Source organism: Acipenser ruthenus, chromosome 3, assembly GCF_902713425.1.
Source record: "Acipenser ruthenus chromosome 3, fAciRut3.2 maternal haplotype, whole genome shotgun sequence".
NCBI classification, from domain to species: Eukaryota; Metazoa; Chordata; class Actinopteri; order Acipenseriformes; family Acipenseridae; genus Acipenser; species Acipenser ruthenus.
In genome coordinates, this window is record NC_081191.1 from 48,912,310 (window position 1) to 48,932,455 (window position 20,146).

General features: G+C 38.3%; 1 protein-coding gene across 3 annotated transcripts in view; it reads right to left on the reverse strand.

Moving 5' to 3' along the window:
• Nucleotides 1–20,146, reverse strand: part of ulk4 (unc-51 like kinase 4) — a 261,384-nt gene that overhangs the window by 189,532 nt on the left and 51,706 nt on the right. For all 3 annotated transcript variants that reach the window (XM_059013181.1, XM_059013174.1, XM_059013164.1), the window contains exon 19: nt 14,246–14,329. In XM_059013181.1, the coding sequence (XP_058869164.1) occupies nt 14,246–14,329 (84 nt within the window). The remainder of the gene's footprint in view (nt 1–14,245; nt 14,330–20,146) is intronic.

Consider the following 20,146-nt stretch of genomic DNA (forward strand, 5'->3'; position numbering starts at 1 on the left):
TGAACTCAATAAGGCTGGCAAGCTAATTCAATGTGTTGCCACCTGTGACTGGTTATTGCTACCCCTGTGGGATCTAATCACAAGACTTGCATCATGGGTAGAACAAATTGTTGTTTTTTTTAGAGAGAGGAGGGTGTTCTTATTATTCATTTCCCATGGTATATAAAAAAAAAAAATCTCCTTTTAAATAGGACTTAACAATAAACTTAACTTTTTAAGATGAATGTTTTAAAAAAAAAAAAATAATAATAATATCTAAATTATTTGTTCTTATGAACAGCTATTGCCAAAAGTTTTGCATCACCTAGAATTTTAAATTTGAGACAAAAAAAAACCATAATTAACTATATGAACATAATTTAGATCTTTTATTTAACATTGTGTAATCAAAGAAACTACAAAATGATATTGCAAAAGTCTATCGGAAGACATAATAGTAGTACTGTATTTCTTGTTAGATTTTGAAATGTTTTGGCTTGAAAATACTCCATCAATACAACCATTTGTGAGTACTCCACAATTTACAGAAAGAGTAACAGTACTATATAATTAGGGATTCTGATTTTCGGTTTTAACCGATAAAACCCGATAAAACACCCCGATACAAAATAAATGAAATCGGTGGACAGCCAATAAACACCGGAAAACACTGGAAAAAACTGTGGAAATGTTTAATCAATTCACGTTGACTTTTCCCTATTCCCATTGAAAAATAAAACCTACTACAAAAATAATAATAAATATGTTTCCCAGTGCTGCTGGGCAATGTCCTGCCTTCCTGACTTGCATCTATCATTGATTCGTTCTCCCAAACTACTGAATGACAGCACATTCCTACATTTATATTGGAGACTCTGCTTGCGAGATTTAAAACGAGATTACAATCAGGATGGAGGCTGGTTAGCGGGATTTCAAACTGTATTACAGTTAAGATACGAAAGACTTAAAACAGAATTGTGGCAAAATGTACAAAAATGCCTGCACACAAATACCCCAGAAGAATGTGCCCGTGACCATAGGGATTTCGTTGTGGAAGACAGCAATGGAAAGAAGGTACAACTCAAGCATTTTGGAAAGTAACCGAAAACACTAATTTCATACAGCATATCAAAAACGAAACCCCAGAAAAACAGAAGCCCTATATATATAATGCACAGATCGCCATGATGGTGAGCTACAGCAGCAGCACAAGTTCTGTACTGTAGCTATACACTACATACTAAAATAAACAGTGTTCTACAGTAACCAACAATCCTACAGTTCCCAAAATTACAAAGGGGCATATTCCAGCCATCCTTATCAATCAATATATTACACAAATTTGGCCAAAATGACTTGCCTCTGGTCATATGTTTATTTAGTGCTTTGATCCCTTTTGCATTTATAATAACGGCAATCCTTAGAATAGGGTGAAAATGTATTAGTTAAGTTGCGTTGAAGCTGCTATTATAAACACAAACATTTAGATGTAAATAACTCTGTTTGTGTTTATAACAGGAATTCGGTAAACATGCAGACATCCAGATTGTCTCTGAAACTGGAAAAGGGCTTAACTCTCCTTTGTGTACTTTAAAGGGGTGTCTAAAAATGTGTTAAATTTCCATGTTTCAGATTATTTTTTTTAGGCCACCACTCAAAAACTGTGAGGTGTATAAGTATGCCGTTTAGGCAATAAAAAGTGAAACATTTTAAAATTAAAATAGATATTAAAGTTTAAACAATGTAATCTGGGCACGCTCACTCCACCAATTTAAAACACAGTATCATGAAAATCCCAAACCCAATGTACGCTGTCAATCATCAGTCTTGGAACTTTGGTGTGCCCATGGCTGTACATTTTACGGAATACAGTACAAGTAAAGGTCATAAAACAGTAAAATAATTGTGACAGGAACGGCTGAGGGTCTGACGTCACGGCAGAAGAAGGCACAACAAAACTAAAAAGGTATTGTGCAGTGGCGCGGGCGCCGTTTTATTTAAATCAACCAAAAATAAAATAAATATTTCAAACAGAAAGCACTCGCTCACAGAGCAAAATAAAAGGTTAAACAAAAACAAATCACGAACACAAAATCCAAAATAAATAAACCATAAACCATACAGGTCAGGCTGGGCAGTCGCTGTCACTGTTCCTGTATGCTATGCTTTAGTTTCGTTTTTAAATAAACCTTCTCTCGCTCTCCGTCTCTATCACCCACTCTCTCCTTCTGACACCCACCCCGATCTAAAGAGCTGCAGGCTTTTTATAACAGGTGACCATCTCCCGATTAGCAACAAATTAAACCACTTAATTCATTCGGGAGATGGCCACCTTCTGCACGAGTTTTAATTAATTACTCCTGGCAGAGGACGAGCACTGATCTCGCCTCTGCCAGGACACGTTTTAAAAAATAAACAAAACACGGCGCTACGCCGTCATAAATATAATACAATAAAACTAAATACAAAAGAAAAACACACTGCACAGGGCCGGAGGGGGAGACCCCGATCTAAAAATAAATAAACAATGTACAGGGCTGCTCGCCCTGTTACAATAATGTATTAAAGCTAATCGAGGGGCGTAAGTGAAATGTTGGGTAACACATCAAATGAAAGGTCTTGACAAGATCTATCCACTGCCAAAAGAACATACCTAAAATCAGAAGCACTGAATAAAGTAAGAACACAATAAAGACACAACTGCAGATCCTTGTTTTGTTTAGTGCCAAAAGGGCCTAAGTGTACCTCCCCCTAATGGCACAAGACACTGCAGTGTGGGATAGATCATGTGACATCAGATAAGACAAGATGGCTGAAAAGGGAAGCAAGAAGAAAGGCTGTGCAAAAAAACTTAACAGCAGAAGATATTTTACTAAGCTTATTGAAAGATTCAGATGATTAATCCAGCACAGAATCAGGATCAGACATTGATAATTATGAAAAGGATGTTAAGTTATTATTTTGCACAAAATCATTTAACACTAGAACCGCCGGATTTTCAAACTACCTAGAACCACCACGTGGGTCACTGTGACCCATACATTTTTAAACTGCTTTGTTAGGAAAATTAAACATAAAGGCTTTATTTTTAAAATGAGCGCCTATACAGTACGACTACAAACAATGAAAAAATATAATAAACATTTAAAAAGAAACGGGTATGTACATATACCCGTTTACAGATATAAAATGGTATATGTACACACAAAACTATAAAACTGAAATCATTGTTTCTAATACTACATAAATATAAAATATAACAGTACTTCCGGTATGACGGCTGCACTGTACTCTATGGAGGAGCGTACGCGTCTTCCAGCTGACTGTGCCTGCATCCAGGAGCTGTGTTGTAAACACAGACGCTGTTTCATTGAACACTATTGTGTAAACACGCGTAAACTGGTACATACAAACCTGTAAAACCAAGATGTTTTTTCTTCTAATAGTAATATAAAAAAAGAATATATAACATATGTTTCATATTAGGCACATAAGTTGTTATCCTACCTGTCATTTCAGTTTGCTGTATGCATCTGAGTGCAGCTTGCCGTATTCCAATCAAAATGACTACTTTCAAGATTAAATATTTCCTTCTGATATATTCCCAGTTGCATTTGTGGAACAAAACAAAGGATTGTTGTCTCCAGGTACACTGAAAAATAACTAACTATGCTTTCACTGAGTTTGCATCTTGACAAATCCGTAATCATAGCAAAGCTTGAAATAAAAAAATAAAACAGATGTGCTAGGAGGAGGGGGCGTGTCTTGTTTGTTGCATGTACAAAAAAAAAAACAGAGTATCTTACTTTATATTAAAACCTGACCCACGTGGCAGTTCTAGGTAGAACTGTTTATAACTTTATAATTTTTGCGATTCTGGTTATCAAACGCCGTCTGGATATTTAATTCATATATTTAGTCAAACATCAAAAACGGACATACACATATACGATTTACAACGAAAGAGTAATCCAAAATGGGCCAAACTGACCCGCGTGGCGGTTCTAGTGTTAAAGGATAAAGGATAATTTCAGTGTACATTGGGCCATGTTTTGTACCTTTAAACATTACATTTACATTCATATTGCATGTCCTTTAAAATGTTTACACTAATTTAAAAATCAATAAATGTGTTATTAATGTTTTAGAGGGTTATTAACACGGTTTTTACTATAACATTTGAATGAAAGTTTAATGGTATACAATGTTCACATTAAAGGATACACGTTGTTATAACACTGTATTTCTGTAGCCTGTTAAATATTGTTTAGAACATCCTTTATAACATATAATTTATAGACACATTATTGAATGTTCATAACTGATCCATCAACTAATGTCTTACCCCTTAAACTGGGATATTTTACTTAAGCAAAGGGCATTTTAAAACACAGCTTAAGTGTAATTGGAAAAATCCAGACCAGTGACTGACTAAGGCCCTGGGAACATGGAGCCACTTTGTGACTTGGAACTGCTTGGCATTACCGGCTACGGCTGCCCATGACAACAAACAGGGAGTTTCCACTTCTCATCCAAGCGGCTGAGCACCGCTCTCTGGTCAGGTTTGTATCTCATACTCGATGTAGCCATAATAGCTATAAAGGAAGTGCGTCATCACTAGTGTTTAAGCTCTTTGTTTATAGCCATGATGAAACCTGTGGAACTTGATATATACATAAAAATAAATAAATAAATTAAAAAAACCTTTAACGTTAGCCAAAAAAGAATTGTGTGTCTACACGCCAGTAGATGAATAGGTTATTAAGGCATTTCTTTCTGATGTATTATTGTTTTACATTTAGTAGTGTGAAGCATCCCTTTTTAAAAGAGAAGACACAAATTGAAAGCTAAAAGATCATTTGTATGTAGGGCCATAATGAAAATAGCAATGAACGAACGTTCTTTCAATTTCAACTTCCATTGGTTAGGCTGCTTTGTTCTGAAGGCAGTGTTACCGCCGATTTCTTTAAAACAAAAAAACAATATTATCCCACAATCCCCCAGTAACCTTTGACACACAGCAAGAATTTCCGAGGTTGGCTATGTTTGGGAAAAAAAGCGCCTTGTTAACTCTTTCACCGCCTTCCTGATTTGGAACTAGGGATGTCACAGTATACCAGTTTCACGGTAAACCGCGGTATAAATTTCCACGGTTTTGAAACCGCAACTATTTTTCTATACCATGATTACCAAGTTCACAAGGTTTAAGGTGATATGGGCAAGTTTTTTTTTAATCACTATTTGTCCATAGGTGAGCCACTGTGTTCATTAAGAACATAAGAAGGACATAAGAAAGTTTACAAACGAGAGGAGGCCATTCAGCCCATCTTGCTCGTTTGGTTGTTAGTAGCTTATTGGTCCCAGAATCTCATCAAGCAGCTTCTTGAAGGATCCCAGGGTGTCAGCTTCAACAACATTACTGGGGAGTTGGTTCCAGACCCTCACAATTCTCTGTGTAAAAAAGTGCCTCCTATTTTCTGTTCTGAATGCCCCTTTATCTAATCTCCATTTGTGACCCCTGGTCCTTGTTTCTTTTTTCAGGTCAAAGAAGTCCCCTGGGTCGACATTGTCTATACCTTTTAGGATTTTGAATGTTTGAATCAGATCGCCGCGTAGTCTTCTTTGTTCAAGACTGAATAGACTAAATTCTTTTAGCAAGTCTGCATACGACATGCCTTTTAAACCCGGGATAATTCTGGTTGCTCTTCTTTGCACTCTTTCTAGAGCAGCAATGTGACCAGAACTGAACACAATATTCTACGTGAGGTCTTACTAATGCATTGTAAAGTTTTAACATTACTTCCCTTGATTTAAATTCAACACTTTTCACAATATATCCGAGCATCTTGTTGGCCTTTTCTATAGCTTCCCCTCATTGTCTAGATGAAGACATTTCTGAGTCAACATAAATTCCTAGGTCTTTTTCCTAGTTCCCTTCTTCAATTTTAGTATCTCCCATATGATATTTATAATGCACATTTTTATTGCCTGCATGCAATACTTTACATTTTTCTCTATTAAATTTCATTTGCCATGTGTCTGCCCAGTTCTGAATGCTGTCTAGATCATTTTGAATGACCTTTGCTGCTGCAACAGTGTTTGCCACTCCTCCTATTTTTTTGTCGTCGGCAAATTTAACGAGTTTGCTTACTATACCAGAATCTAAATCATTAATGTAGATTAGAAATAGCAGAGGACCTAATACCGATCCCTGTGGTACACCACTGGTTACTGCGATCCATTTTGAGTTTTCTCTTCTAATCAGTACTTTCTGTTTTCTACATGTTAACCACTCCCTAATCCATGTGCATGCATTTCCTTGAATCCCAACATTAAAACTAACTAATGAACACTGACATCTCAAGTTCCAAAAACTGCCATGCATGAGATTATCCGAGGCGGCTATTAAATAAGTGACGTCATATTTAACATAAACCGTCCTACTTAACAATGATCGCTAGCAAACGTGATTGTCAGTAAATGAAACACAAATACTCGAAAATATCAGCAAGAAGGCACTGTAACTTTTCATCACTGCCTTCCTATTAATTTACCAAACCAAAGAAGTAACAGTAGCTATTATCTATCGTATTGGTCAAGAGAAACGCAGTAAGCACACACCAATGCAGATAATCAAAAAGTCTATATTTACTACTATATAACTAAGTCTAAGATGCTACAGGCATTTGTATTATATTTTTTTTAATTTATTTTAAACGGTATTGTAAAGATGTTGCCGTCTCCTTGAGTTGATAGTATTGTAGGGATTTTGGTTTTATTTATTCAAAAATGTATACAATTGTATTCCCATAAAAAAAAATAAAAAAATGTCAAGATAAAACTATAATTAATTACTAACTAAAAATGATCCAAAGGGACTCTGTAACTTTATGTAGTTTTGCACTTTCTGATTTGTGTGTTCTCCTTCGTTTTCTATTGCTAGTAAGAAATGTATCAAACACTTAACACATATTCAACCAGCCGCTATTGCTGCTAATAAAATGCAGCCGCGGTAATAAACAAAAACTGTCAAAGTATGATGACTATTTATGTTTACCAGAACTTCTAAAAAAAAAAAAACGCAGAAACACTGTGCTTCACTGGTATGACAAGTTAAAAACAGTAAAGATCATGAGCAGCACAGAGCGCTTTCCAGGCACAATCATCAGGCACCTGCTTCACCTACATATCAGAGTGGAAATCCACGCAATCGAAACCGTGCATGCCTACAGGTGGAAAATGTGGAAGTGATAGATTGTTTTGTTTTTTTTCTTTTCATTAGCCATTCACTTTCAGCTGCTAAACAAAGATTAAATAAATACACAGCGCGGTTTAGAGAATATATAATACCGTTAAAAAATTCAAGATCATTATTTTCTCTTACTTTCATTTTTATTTGTGCATTTCTGAGTCGTCCTGCGTACCCCCAATTAAAACCCCCTGTCTTAACTAATAGGATGCCGTCCAAACTGATAAAGTTGAAGAGGGTATTCAGTTGCAGTGGTCACATCCTTACCCCCTATACTTCCAGACTGAGCCCAGAAAATGTTAATATTTTGGTGTTTCTCCACAGTAATTTTTAATTTAAAAAAAAGCAGCATTATTTTGCTGAGCCTGTGTGACCTTGAGTGAACACTACTTCCAGTTAGGTAGTGCCTCATAGAACTGTAGTACCAGTGTGTTGTATTTGTTTTAAAACTTTAAATTAAAGTTATTTTCCTTGTTAAAAAAGTACTTGACTTGAGTGTATTTCTTTAAATAGCCATTCAAAAACAGATTACAAAAAATGACATAATACCACGGTACCGTGGTATATTTTTTGTTACCATACCGTCAAAATTTGATACCATGACATCTCTATTTGCAACACTGTGCTGTCAGCCAGCCCAACCAAGATGCCTGCCAACATTCTAAAAGAGTCTGACCTGCAAAAAAAGCTCCTTTCTTCCTTTTCTGTCAAAATATTGCACATTGTCACTAAATTTGCACCTATAAGTATATTACAATCAAATCAGTGTTGCTACATATGAACCTAAAATTTATGTATGAATTGCTGTTTTTTTTTTCTCATATGTCAGGTTTTCCTTACATAAATGCATTAAAAATGTTGTTTCTGCTTATTACCTTAAATATTATAGAAATATAAGAAAATAATGTTTTTTTTCAAATGTACTGTTTACTCATTAGGCAATTGTTTGTACAATGTATTTAATATTGACGTTTTATTTCTTTAGTATTAACAACTTCAGTGTAGGAACAAACAATGTATTAGCGCTGGTTGATCTGAGCAGGTTTTGCAGTAGTCTGCTTTCTCCCTGACTTTTTAGGTCCCTGATCTGAACCTCCTCTCTTTATGTCAGAGAAGACTTTACAGTCAAGCTTTGATTTTTCATGCTGTCCCATGAAATGTCTCCCTAACAGTCTAGCTGGAACTCCTGGCATTTTCATCACTGGGGCTGGTACTGCGTTTCTTGCCGTAACCCTGTTCAGGAGCCTCTGCACAATCTTCTCTCTGAACTCAACAGCCATTTGTGCTTTTCTTAAAAATGATGAACGCATTCACTAACGCTATCTCCTTTGTATAGTGATATACACAGTGGAACCATTTGACAGAGCAGTGCTGAAAGCTGTAATAAGAGCAGAGTTGGTCAGCTCTGTCTACACCTCCTATGTATCGATTATAATCCTCAACGCTCTTTGGTTTTCAGATTACTCTAAACCCTTCTGGCCCCTTGCTGTGGATTCTCTTTGAAATCACTGATGTGTCGTGCAGAGTAGAAAGCAAAGTAACTGTTCCCGCATCTTTGAAACTTGTAGCTAAAAGAGGCCCTTTCTCCAAAAACAACGGGGGATCTCCTGGCCTCATTTTATTATTTTTGAATTCCTGTGGCATGCCTTTTCGATTTACTTTGACAGTGCCACAAGCGCCGGTGTTTTTTTCATGCAGTGTCTCAAAGAGAGCAGGGGAAGTGTAACAGTTCTCAGTGTACACTACAAGCCCGCAGGCGCCCGGCCAGACCACAGGGATCACTGGTGCGCGGCGAGCCAAGGACACCCTGGCCGACCTAAGCCCTCCCCACCCAGGCGGCGCTTGGCCAATTGTGCACTGCCCCCTGGGCGCTCCTGTCCGCGGTCAGCAAAGGAATAGCCTGGACTCAAACCGGCGACGTCCAGACTATAGGGTGCATCCAGTACTCCACGCGGAGCACCTTTACCTGATGCGCCACTCAGGAGCCCCTGAGGGCAACATGTTTTATTCCAAAATGGTGACGTTTGTTTGGAATGAACTGCTGAAAAAAGACTTGTCCATGGAAAGATATAATTGACTCATCCACAGCTAAATCTCGGAAGAGATAATACTCTCTTTGGAAATTTTCAATTAATTTATCCAGAAGGGGGCAGACTTTAAACAGGGGGTCATAACCTGCCTGAGACCTCTCAGTTCTCAGGCTGTTGTCAGCGAAATGCAGAACAGAACTTACAATCTCATAGCATTTTCTGGACAAAAAATTAGGTGTCCAGATAACTAACTAAACATTAGTACTCCAGTAATCGGAAATATGTGGTTTTATGACTAGACCCATTGCAATTTAGAGTCCTATAAATATTTCATGACTGAACTTATTTTTTCCCTGCTGTTTTGAGTAGGTTTGACCCACCCAGCGTTCTCTCTCCCTGCCTGTCATTTCGTGCCACTCCCCTTGACGTGCCTCTTGTGTCAGCCTGGCTGTCTCCTCCCTCTCTATCACTAACTCCTCAGAGTCTGGTCTTTCCACTTCCTCACCCTCGTTTACATCTTCCGGCCCTGCCACATCTTCCTCAGTAAATCCCTCAAATTCCTCATCACTGTCGCTATCTCAGTTAAAAACAAATCTCCTCTCTCTCTTATATCTGTCTCTTTCCATTTTTCAATCGCCTACTACAACTCTCGTCTTTCACATTATGACATTGTGATATATGCTCTCCAAACAAAATACAAACGAGACCTCATTACTTTGAAGTGTGTTTTTATGAATGTGCAACATTTTACCTAGCAATGAGCATTTGAAAAAACAATCAACGCGTTTCTGGCGACCATAGTCGCCTCAGGCAGTATAGAATGCTCAGTGGTGGGCGACTTTAGCCGCCGCAGGCAGTGAGAGAGTTAAAGATGGTGGAAGACACTGTAATGAACTACAAAATGCACTGAACTACTGTTTGTATTTAAAAGTATTTTTCCCTCAGGTACAGAGCAGCTGGGAATGCTATACAGGAATGCTATACAGTTTAACTACTCTTAAACTGTTCATTTAAACACTAACCTCGGCACCGATCGGTAGCGGGCTGGAATCGGGTCAGTACCTGGAAGGCACCGGGTTGGTTCAGTACCAGTTTGGTGTATTTAACACCAGGTCAGTACTGGTTCAGGACCGGTTCAGTTACTGGTTCGAAACCTGGTCGGCATGAGGCCAGTACCAGTTCGGAGGCTGGGCACCGTGTAAGACCGGGTTGGTACTGGGTCAGTACAGTAGTGGTTCGGTGACTTTAGCACCGGGCCAGTAAGGGGTCGGGAGCGGAGCAGGCCGGTGACCTTGGTACCGGTTTGGTACGTGTCCACCAATTCGCAGTCACTGCAGGTGGCAATGTAAAGGGATGCCCACCTATAAAAACCACTGGCAAAATCACTCAGTTGGTACCCACACAAGACTGAGGTAAGCCTGCTTGTTAGAATGGACTAATAGCCTTCGCACTGGTGATGCTAAAAAGCTGTCACCAAAACGGCATCAGGATACTGTGGTTGAAATTGCAAACAACAACAACAACAACAACAACAACAACAACAACCAAAGCGAGTATCTTGGTCCTATGCAGTGCTGCTGAGCCCAGCAGTTGCCTTGCTGCACGTGCACGGAGCACCACGTTGCAGACAGGCCTGCACATAGTATCTGTAAATAATATAATAAAAACCACTTGTATGGTGCTAAATAGCAAAAACTAGCCTGGGGGAAGAGCACAGTTAGCCGACTTATGTTGCTGGATCCCTGGGAAGGAGCACAAGGCTGCAGTGTTATGTAACAAATAGCAGGCTGCAGTGCACACAAATACACATAATTAGTTCAAAACTATTACAGTGATTAGTTTAAATATCACATATAATTTGTGTAAAACACAAATGCAAAATATATACAGAGAAGCAACAATGTATTTATCTGAACAAGGTTCTCCAATCAGGTCAGTCTTGAAAGGAAAAATGGCACCGAGATCTGTGACTGCAATTCTTTTGTGCCCTCAGGGGCGGGATCATGACTGCGTCACGGGCTCAAAGAGCAGCTTTTATATACAATTTTCAGGATTCGGGTCTTTAGGAGGTAAACACCCATTCGGTAATGGTTACATTTCGTGCTTGAAAGGGAACCATTGTTGGTACCCTAGCGTCAGCACCTGTGTTGTTAATTAAATCTGCGCACCTGTGATTCCAATTCAGACCAGAACCTGACCCGAACCCGCACCCAAACAGCAAACACCGAAAAAGTTCACATTTCGACCCGAACCCGACCCGCTTTTGCGTGTCACCCGCGGGTACCCGACCCGATGCAGGGCTCTACCTTGGCTGTGTATCAATAAAGGACCCTGTCAGTCGCTAGTCACAGGGGAGCCTGTGGAGATTCCAGCCCCAGGCGGGAGTCACTGTGGAGCAGAATAGGAAATTCTTTGCAGCAGGAAATATCTATAGGGACTAGAAATTGTCATAAAGTCAACAACAACACAAACAAAAAAATCACCTGTGTGGAATTGCTTTTTAAATCACAAAAGACTGGATTGTGATCATGACTAAATTCAAGTGATTATTGGTAATTTTACTTTTAAAATATTATATTTGGCACAACAGAAAGTTAATGCGGAACTGTACTTAAATTAACAAGGCACTCTAAATACGTAACAAATGCGTCTCGCTGCGTCAATTTTGTTAAAAAGGCCAGTATTTCAATTTTTTTGGCAGCTTTCTGGGTCAGCTGGAAATGCAGGTCGCCGCCATATTGGAACCTTTCTGGTGCCACTGTTAGAATAGAATATAGAATACTATAGAATACTATGTGTGACTATAGAGCGAGTCAACGACAGGACGTCACACAAAGCGCGACGGAAGAGAGCTCCAATATATTCAATGTTAATTTGTTTTAATGGTTTTTATACGATATACTTAGGGCTTCTGTTTTTCGGGTTTTATTAATTGTATTTTTCGGTGCTTACTTTTAGCTATTTTCGAGTTTTATGTAAATCGCTTTTTTTCGGGGCTTTCGTTTTTGATATAGTGTATGAAATGAGTGTTTTCGGTTACTTTCCAAAATGCTTGATCGTTTTTTGTGTGTGTGTGTGTGTGTGTGTGTCAAAATATGTATAGTAACTCGACAGTATTTGCACACTTAAGTTGTACCTTCTTTCCTTTGCTGTCTTCCACAACGAAATCCCAATGGTCACGGGCACATTCTTCTGGGGTATTTGTGTGTAGGCATTTTTGTACATTTTGCCACAATTCTGTTTTAAATCCTTCATGTATTAACTATAATACAGCTTTAAATCCTGCCAACAAGCCTCCATCCTGATTGTAATCACGTTTTAAATCTCGCAAGCGGAGTCTCCAATAGAAATGTAGAAATGTGCTGTCACTCAGTAGTTGGGGCGGGTTTAAAGTATTCAGAACTAATCAATACAGAACGTTGGCATTCGGGTTTCAAGCAGATGTAACTCAAGTGCCATCTCTGCTTTTTTTGGTTAAATGTAATGATTTGTTAAATGTTTTTATTAAAGACCTTATAGGACAAAATATACTGTATTTGTTAATGTGCTGTGCTAAAGTTGTGCCATTAGGCTAATTCCACTTAAGTTTATTTTTTTATCTTTTTGAACTACGTTTTATTAGTATGTATTTTCATGCGATTACCCTTCCACACTCAGCAATGCAATCATTAGTATCAACAGCTCTAAAATGAATTTCAAGTTAAAACAAAATATGTTTGGTAAAAGACAGACAATTCTTAAATCATTAACTCAATAATAGGTTATTGCTACTGTACTTATACAAGCCCTTGTATTTTTATTGTCGCTGTGCATACAGGATGAGTTTACACAATAGCGCCCTCTTTTACATATGTGCTTTAATGGAGAATATTTTTCACAGTAGGTGTTGCTGATAATCACCAATATGCTTTATCACCATCGACTGCAACTGAATAGGTCATATATTCACTTAGGAGAATTCCTTTAAGGTCAAGCTACTGCAATGCTTTTTTCATCATTTGAATTCTACAGGCCAGATTCCTCATATGAAATAGGCTTACCTGAAAATGCAAACTAGTTCAAGACTTCTTGGTTTATAGTGTGATCACATTAAAAGATAGGGATGAAGATAATATCATAATCTGTTTTCTAGTATAATCGGGTTCATTAATTGAAAATAGATCAGAAGAGCATTTTTGTATTATCATATAAATGTCGATAATTATATCACTACTTAAGAAACAAGTAACAGCTATGTAAAAACACTGAAAATTATGATACAAAATTTAGTAAATTTAAATTAGATTTATTTTAAAAGGCTTTTTCATCAATATAATTCCACACTTTATATTGATGAAAAAGCCTTTTAAAATAAATCTAATTTAAATTTACTAAATTTTGTATCATAATTTTCAGTGTTTTTACATAGCTGTTACTTGTTTCTTAAGTAGTGATATAATTATCGACATTTACTGTGATATAATTATCGACATTTACTGTACCCTTAAATTACATATATTTTTAAATTATTAGAAATAAAGGGATTGGCAACAACAGTGGCACACCTAAGTGTATGCTAAACTGTGTCACAATGCATAAGATAGTAAAATAAAGATAATCATATTACACCAAATAATTCAGAATTGTATAAATACTTAATACACTTCTAACACTGTTCATAGTAAATGTTTCGATTCAGCAAATGTCATATTCCTGTTTAAAATCTTACAACACTAAAAGCCTAAAGCAAGGCACGATTAAAATAAAATAAAAAAAATTAAAATTGTCTGGACAGTTTTTAAATTTGGAGGTGCATCATATGCACAGTTGTAAGTGAATGTATTTTTTTGTTTTACTTTCTCTATTGCAAATCAGGTCACAGTATTATTGTAATTATTTAAATGTTGGTACATTATGTGGCTGACAAGTCACTGGTCTGCCCCTGGCTACAACTCTCAAACAATGCCTATGGGGCATCCATGAACATAATTAAGGCACTAGGTCTTACCCCTTCCCGAAGGCACCTCATTAGCACGGTGTAGGCAGCTGAAGGAACAGCCCAGCATTCTCTAGGGTGCTCTTTCTTCTCTTCCTGTTGGACAGAGGAAGGAAGATTAGCTGTAAACCTCACAGTTTTAGAGGCTGTAACCCAGTTTTATAACAGGAGAAATGCTTCAGGTTATGAACAAATCTACATTGCACAACCATAGTGATAACTGCTCTATAAGTGTACCATAATGTTTTAGCTTTTTTAAGATGATTTCAAGTGTTACCATGTGAGCCTTGCCCTGTCATGCTCTGTAGTCAAGTCCATATAAAGTGAGTCATATATATATATATATATATATATATATATATATATATATATATATATATATATATATATATATGTGCATGCAATTGGCTTTCGTTAGGATTCCAAATCCGCATATCCTGAGATGTACAAGACACTGTCCATTTCTGATATACAGGAACATCACAAATACAAAATAAATGATTTGCTTGAAGTCAGACTCAGGGTGGAGGCAGCACACAACTGACTTGTTTATATTATTTAAAAAGGAAAGACCAAAGCACTTCCTATAAGAGCTTCTTATTTACCGTAAAACTTCAAATAATCGCCTGTCTCTAATACGCACTGGGTCTGCTGTCAAATACTGTAAATAAACACCGGGTCTCTGTCATTGCCATTGAAGCTGAGGAAGATGACGAGGAGCTTGAGCGTAATGAACTTACAGTGATGAAAGTGACTCAGGATTAATAAATAATAATCATAGAAGGTGTAATTTAAGGTAGGCCTACATGTAATGCATATTTGTTTAATGCAGTTATTATGTTATTAAAAGTTTTGATCATTTTAAGCGTGCTGAAAGTAGGCCAGATACAAACCTCTTGGTGTATTTTAATGTGTTTTGTTGAATTAACAATGTACACGTTTGAGATTAAACAATAAATTACTTTTGATAATGAGACATTGCTTTTATTGTTCATTTTTAAAGACATTTTAGAAGTTTGTAATTATTATTATTATTATTATTATTATTATTATTATTATTATTATTGTGCTGTAAGCGTAGCCTACAAGCCTGTGTTCTGATATCTACAGGGCTGTCTTTTAGTGGATTTAACTGTTGTTGTTATGATTATTATTATTATTACTATTATTATTATTAACAAATGGTAGATCTAATTCTGTTTTTAAATACAAATTCGTACTTCTGCTGGTTCATTTTCCCACGTTTGGCATATATATCCTTGTTAACCAGTGTATATAAAGACCGTAATAATACTTTCACTTTATACTTGAGGGTGTACAATACAATGTAACTTTGTTATAAAAAAACTGTTACTTGGTTCCCACTGACACACAATCTTTTAACAAAGTTGCTGGAATGTTTAAATTGAGTTAGGGTGTTGCTACAGGGTTGTGTGTTAGCGGCTTCTCAATGACCACATCAAGCATGTGAAGCTAGTGATCTAGTATAAACACCGGTCTCAAATAAATAAATGCCAGAGACTCTGTCTTCGATTTTCTCTACTTTAATATTAGTTACAGGCAGATTGGTTCCTAATGAGGACCAGTTATTCAGGCAGGCAGTAATATTTTCTCTGGTTTTCACTGTAAACCTTTTCAAAGTTTTTATATAAAATTATGTATTCATTTATTTGTACCAAATAATACTTTTAGCACTAATTTCAGATCCCTAATAATGTAATTTCTTATCTGGAGTTACAATACAGTCGGGTTATGTTTTGGTTTTTTTGCCCATGGGATATCACTAATTGTATCTTCTCAATCATAAAAACAATACTTTTGTTTGAATTACTGCTTTACTTCATTCTACTTTTAAACAGCAAATGTGGGGCAACCAGTTTCAACTTCATCCAGAAACTACAACTTTCCTTTAGTCTGATGTCAAGATCTGTGAAAGCACAGCACTCTTGGGCTGTATAAAAAGCACCTAATGTGATTCAAAGACATTTAAGTGGAACTTATTACATTTACAGTTTGTAAACATATTTTGGTAAAAAGCTTTTCTGTCAGTTTGTTTAATGGGAACCAGAACATACTTATTTCCACACTCAAAGATGCATTCGATTAGTAGAATTAACAGCTGTTGATTTACATATTGCTTCTTGTGCAAGCAGAAATTGCTTCTTGTCTTTGTTGCCCATTTATACTGAATGCATACAATACATATGCAAAAAGTATTTCAAAGACCACACAAGACTTTTCTTATGATGTGTACTTAAATTCATATCCCAGATGCATATACCAGGGATAGAGTAAATACATTTGTTTATACATTTACTAAAGCTCTTATAATTTACAGTTGTGTTAGGAAATAAAATAGAACAAGATTGCTGTGTAACAAATATAAAATCTGCTCTGTATCATTAATGTGGCCAGAGGTTGAAGCAATATGCCATTTTACAGGGTAACGCCTACAGCAGAAGTTGATTGAGACAATCATAAACTATAGCTGTGTACCAAAATGAAGCAGTCTTTACTACCTCAGAAACCCAAATAACAGTTGCAGCCATAATGGGTCTGAGGTCGATTTCAAGATCTACAACATATTTTGCAAGCAGCATTTATATAAATGGTCTCAGAGATAGGAGTTGGGAACACAAAGCCACTTTGTGGCTTGGAACTTGGTTTCAGGAGACTTTCAGGCCAGTGCATGGCACACCAAGGGAGACTTGGGGAGACTTGTGGCGCCATTTCAGCTAAGCTTGCTTTAAAATATTGCTTATTGTATAGTGTCCCATAGCATTTTAAAATTGTTTTTACATACAGTATGTACTACTGTCATCTTTGAGAGAATAATATTTTTGTCTGCAGCTTAAAATATTATTTCACACTCAAATCAAAAGATATCTGCCAATGTTGTACTGTTCAATATGTCAATCACTGACAGTCAATTAATATTACATAATTTTCACTTCCTCACTTTGTTCACACACAAAATACCTACTAATCAAAGTGTTGTTTTTTGTTGTTCGAATATGAAAATGTCTTGTTATGGACTAAACAGTAGTACACCTTGAGGTGATTAAATATAATAGCAATAACATAATATAAGAAGAACAATGAAACAAATTGAAGTGATCAATTGCACTGTGCCAAACTGCAATATTAACTTGATTTAAATACAACAATAAACAAACACTATGTTGACAGCTCATTTTCAACAACTGATCTTTGTAAACATATCTTTACAAAATAAATATAAAACAAGATGCAGAGAGAGGGACAATACAGGTGACTTTTGTGTCATGAAGCAATTTTAATCGTGGTTTGAAACTTTTACAAATATAATAAATACACAAATTACAAATATATATATACAAGTCTAAATACTGCAAAACTACAGTGAATCAGCGTAGTTACAATAATCATACGGCACAACAGCCTAGATATACAATAGAGTAAATCTGTGGCATGCAGTCTGTGTTTCCCCGATCAGAACAGCAGACAGGATTTTTTTTTTTTTAACTCATGCAGTTGAATCAGTCCCTAGCTGGCCTTTCTTAGTTTTCTTCATTGACCAACTGACTGCAAATCCAACCAAGGCATTCTTTCACTGTAAGGTAATACTCTGGTTGATTGATTTATATTTGGGAAATTCATCACAAGCTACTAGTTCATATAAAAGAATACTGTGTATGAATTCCTTAACATTTTATAAGAAATAAACTGATTTTGACAAAAGAACCGAAAATGATGAAGGTATTGAGATAAATTGTAAAATAAATAAATACAAATGCATTATTGATTAAAATAAAGCTATGAAACTCCTAATTTACTATCTGTCAGTAACACAGTAAAATACATTTACTCTTGCAGCTACCAGATGTTTTCCAGAAGCCATTTTAAATCATGCTCAAACTAGGTCTCCCAGTCTCCTGGAACCAGGTTTCAAGCCACTGTTCCTGAAAAAGTGGCTGTGTTACTGCCACACAAGGTTTCATTTTTTTACATGACACCCATAAATCAGACTTGACTTAATGTTAGGTTATTATCATAACCCTGGTTTCCTGAAATAGAAATGTAACCATTACCTCATGGGTATTTGTCCCTAAAGACCCAGTAACCTGAATAGATATAATAAAGATTGCTCGTCAGAGTCTGTGACACAGTCGTGCCCGCCCTCGAGGGCATAAATAGACTACACGCACAGATCTCATCATCATTTTTCCTTCAAGACTGCTGCAATCATGGACGAAGCATGCACTTCTACCAGGTGAGTCAGGTGAACCTGCGCTGTATGACTCACCCTGCACACCACGCGGCTGTGCTTCTACCAGGTGAGTCAGGTGAACCTGCGCTGTATGACTCACCCTGCACACCACACTTGCTGCTGTGCTTCTACCAGGTGAGTCAGGTGAACCTGCGCTGTATGACTCACCCTGCGCACCACGCGGCTGTGCTTCTACCAGGTGAGTCAGGTGAACCTGCGCTGTATGACTCACCCTGCACACCACACTTGCTGCTGTGCTTCTACCAGGTGAGTCAGGTGAACCTGCGCTGTATGACTCACCCTGCACACCACACTTGCTGCTGTGCTTCTACCAGGTGAGTCAGGTGAACCTGCGCTGTATGACTCACCCTGCACACCACGCGGCTGTGCTTCTACCAGGTGAGTCAGGTGAACCTGCGCTGTATGACTCACCCTGCACACCACGCGGCTGTGCTTCTACCAGGTGAGTCAGGTGAACCTGCGCTGTATGACTCACCCTGCGCACCACGCGGCTGTGCTTCTACCAGGTGAGCCACTAGGGGACCCCCTGCAGGGGTTTTTGAATGCTTCAGTGGATGAGAAGGACTACACACACTTAATAAAATGAATCCCAAAATGACTGGTATGAAATGCTATGAACACTAGAGAAAACACAAGATAGCATCTCCTGGATACACACACACACATATAATATTGTAGCGATCTGGACTATTTGTGTTATATGGTTTTGTGTCGCCGTTCCTTGTTTTGTCAATGTCCTGCGTGCCCGTGCATGTGAACGAGTGCACCTGTGGGGTGGGGAGGGGGAGGAGAGTGATGTTGTCCAATAACATGTCTTGTTATTTCTAAATGTTACATGTTTTCGCAGGGTTTTGGGTTATAAAGGGGCAGCTTGCACGCTGCTGTGGGCTGTGTTTTGGTGTGCTGACCTTCAATAAAACCTGAATGAGATCTTGCTGCAGTCGTCTGTCTCCCTTTTGTTTACACCGGAACGCTACATTGGTGTCAGAGAAGTGGGACAGAATGAAAGCGTTGGGGACGAACAGAGAGAGCCAGGGGGAGACCTACCGGAGCCAGCATGCAACCAGAGAGAGTAGTGGACTCCGACGGGTGCTGAAAAGTGTCCGGGGGTCTGGAGCTGTGAGTGGAGAGAGCAGGGATTCCAGGGGGTGCATGCCAGCAAAGGAACAGAGCATCTCCAGAGAGTGGTAGCGGGATCGGGTCGGCTCACAGGATGGAGAACGGGAGCGGAGTCAGAGGGAGCGCGGCGCCCGCGGCAGAACGACAGGGCTCGTCCAGGCTGAGTAGCGGAACCAGAGGGAGCACGTCACGCCGACGCAGAACGGCAGGACTCATCCGAACAGGACAGCGGAGCCGGAGGGAGCGCGGCACCCGAGGCAGAATGGTGGAACTCGGTGAGGCAGGGCAGCAGAGTCGGAGGGAGCACGGCATACCAACGCTGAACGACAGGGCTCGTCCAGCCAGCAGGAGACGACAGTAGATCCACCGCACCTCTCACCCTGACAGACGATCGCAGCACGGAGGACACGACAGCACAGCCGGGGGGGCAGGGTGCAACCCCCCCAGAAGCAGCTGACAGCGCCGCGACCATGCCCACAACTTGGCAGTTGCATCCCGGGAGAACCTGTTAGCACAGCCTGGGG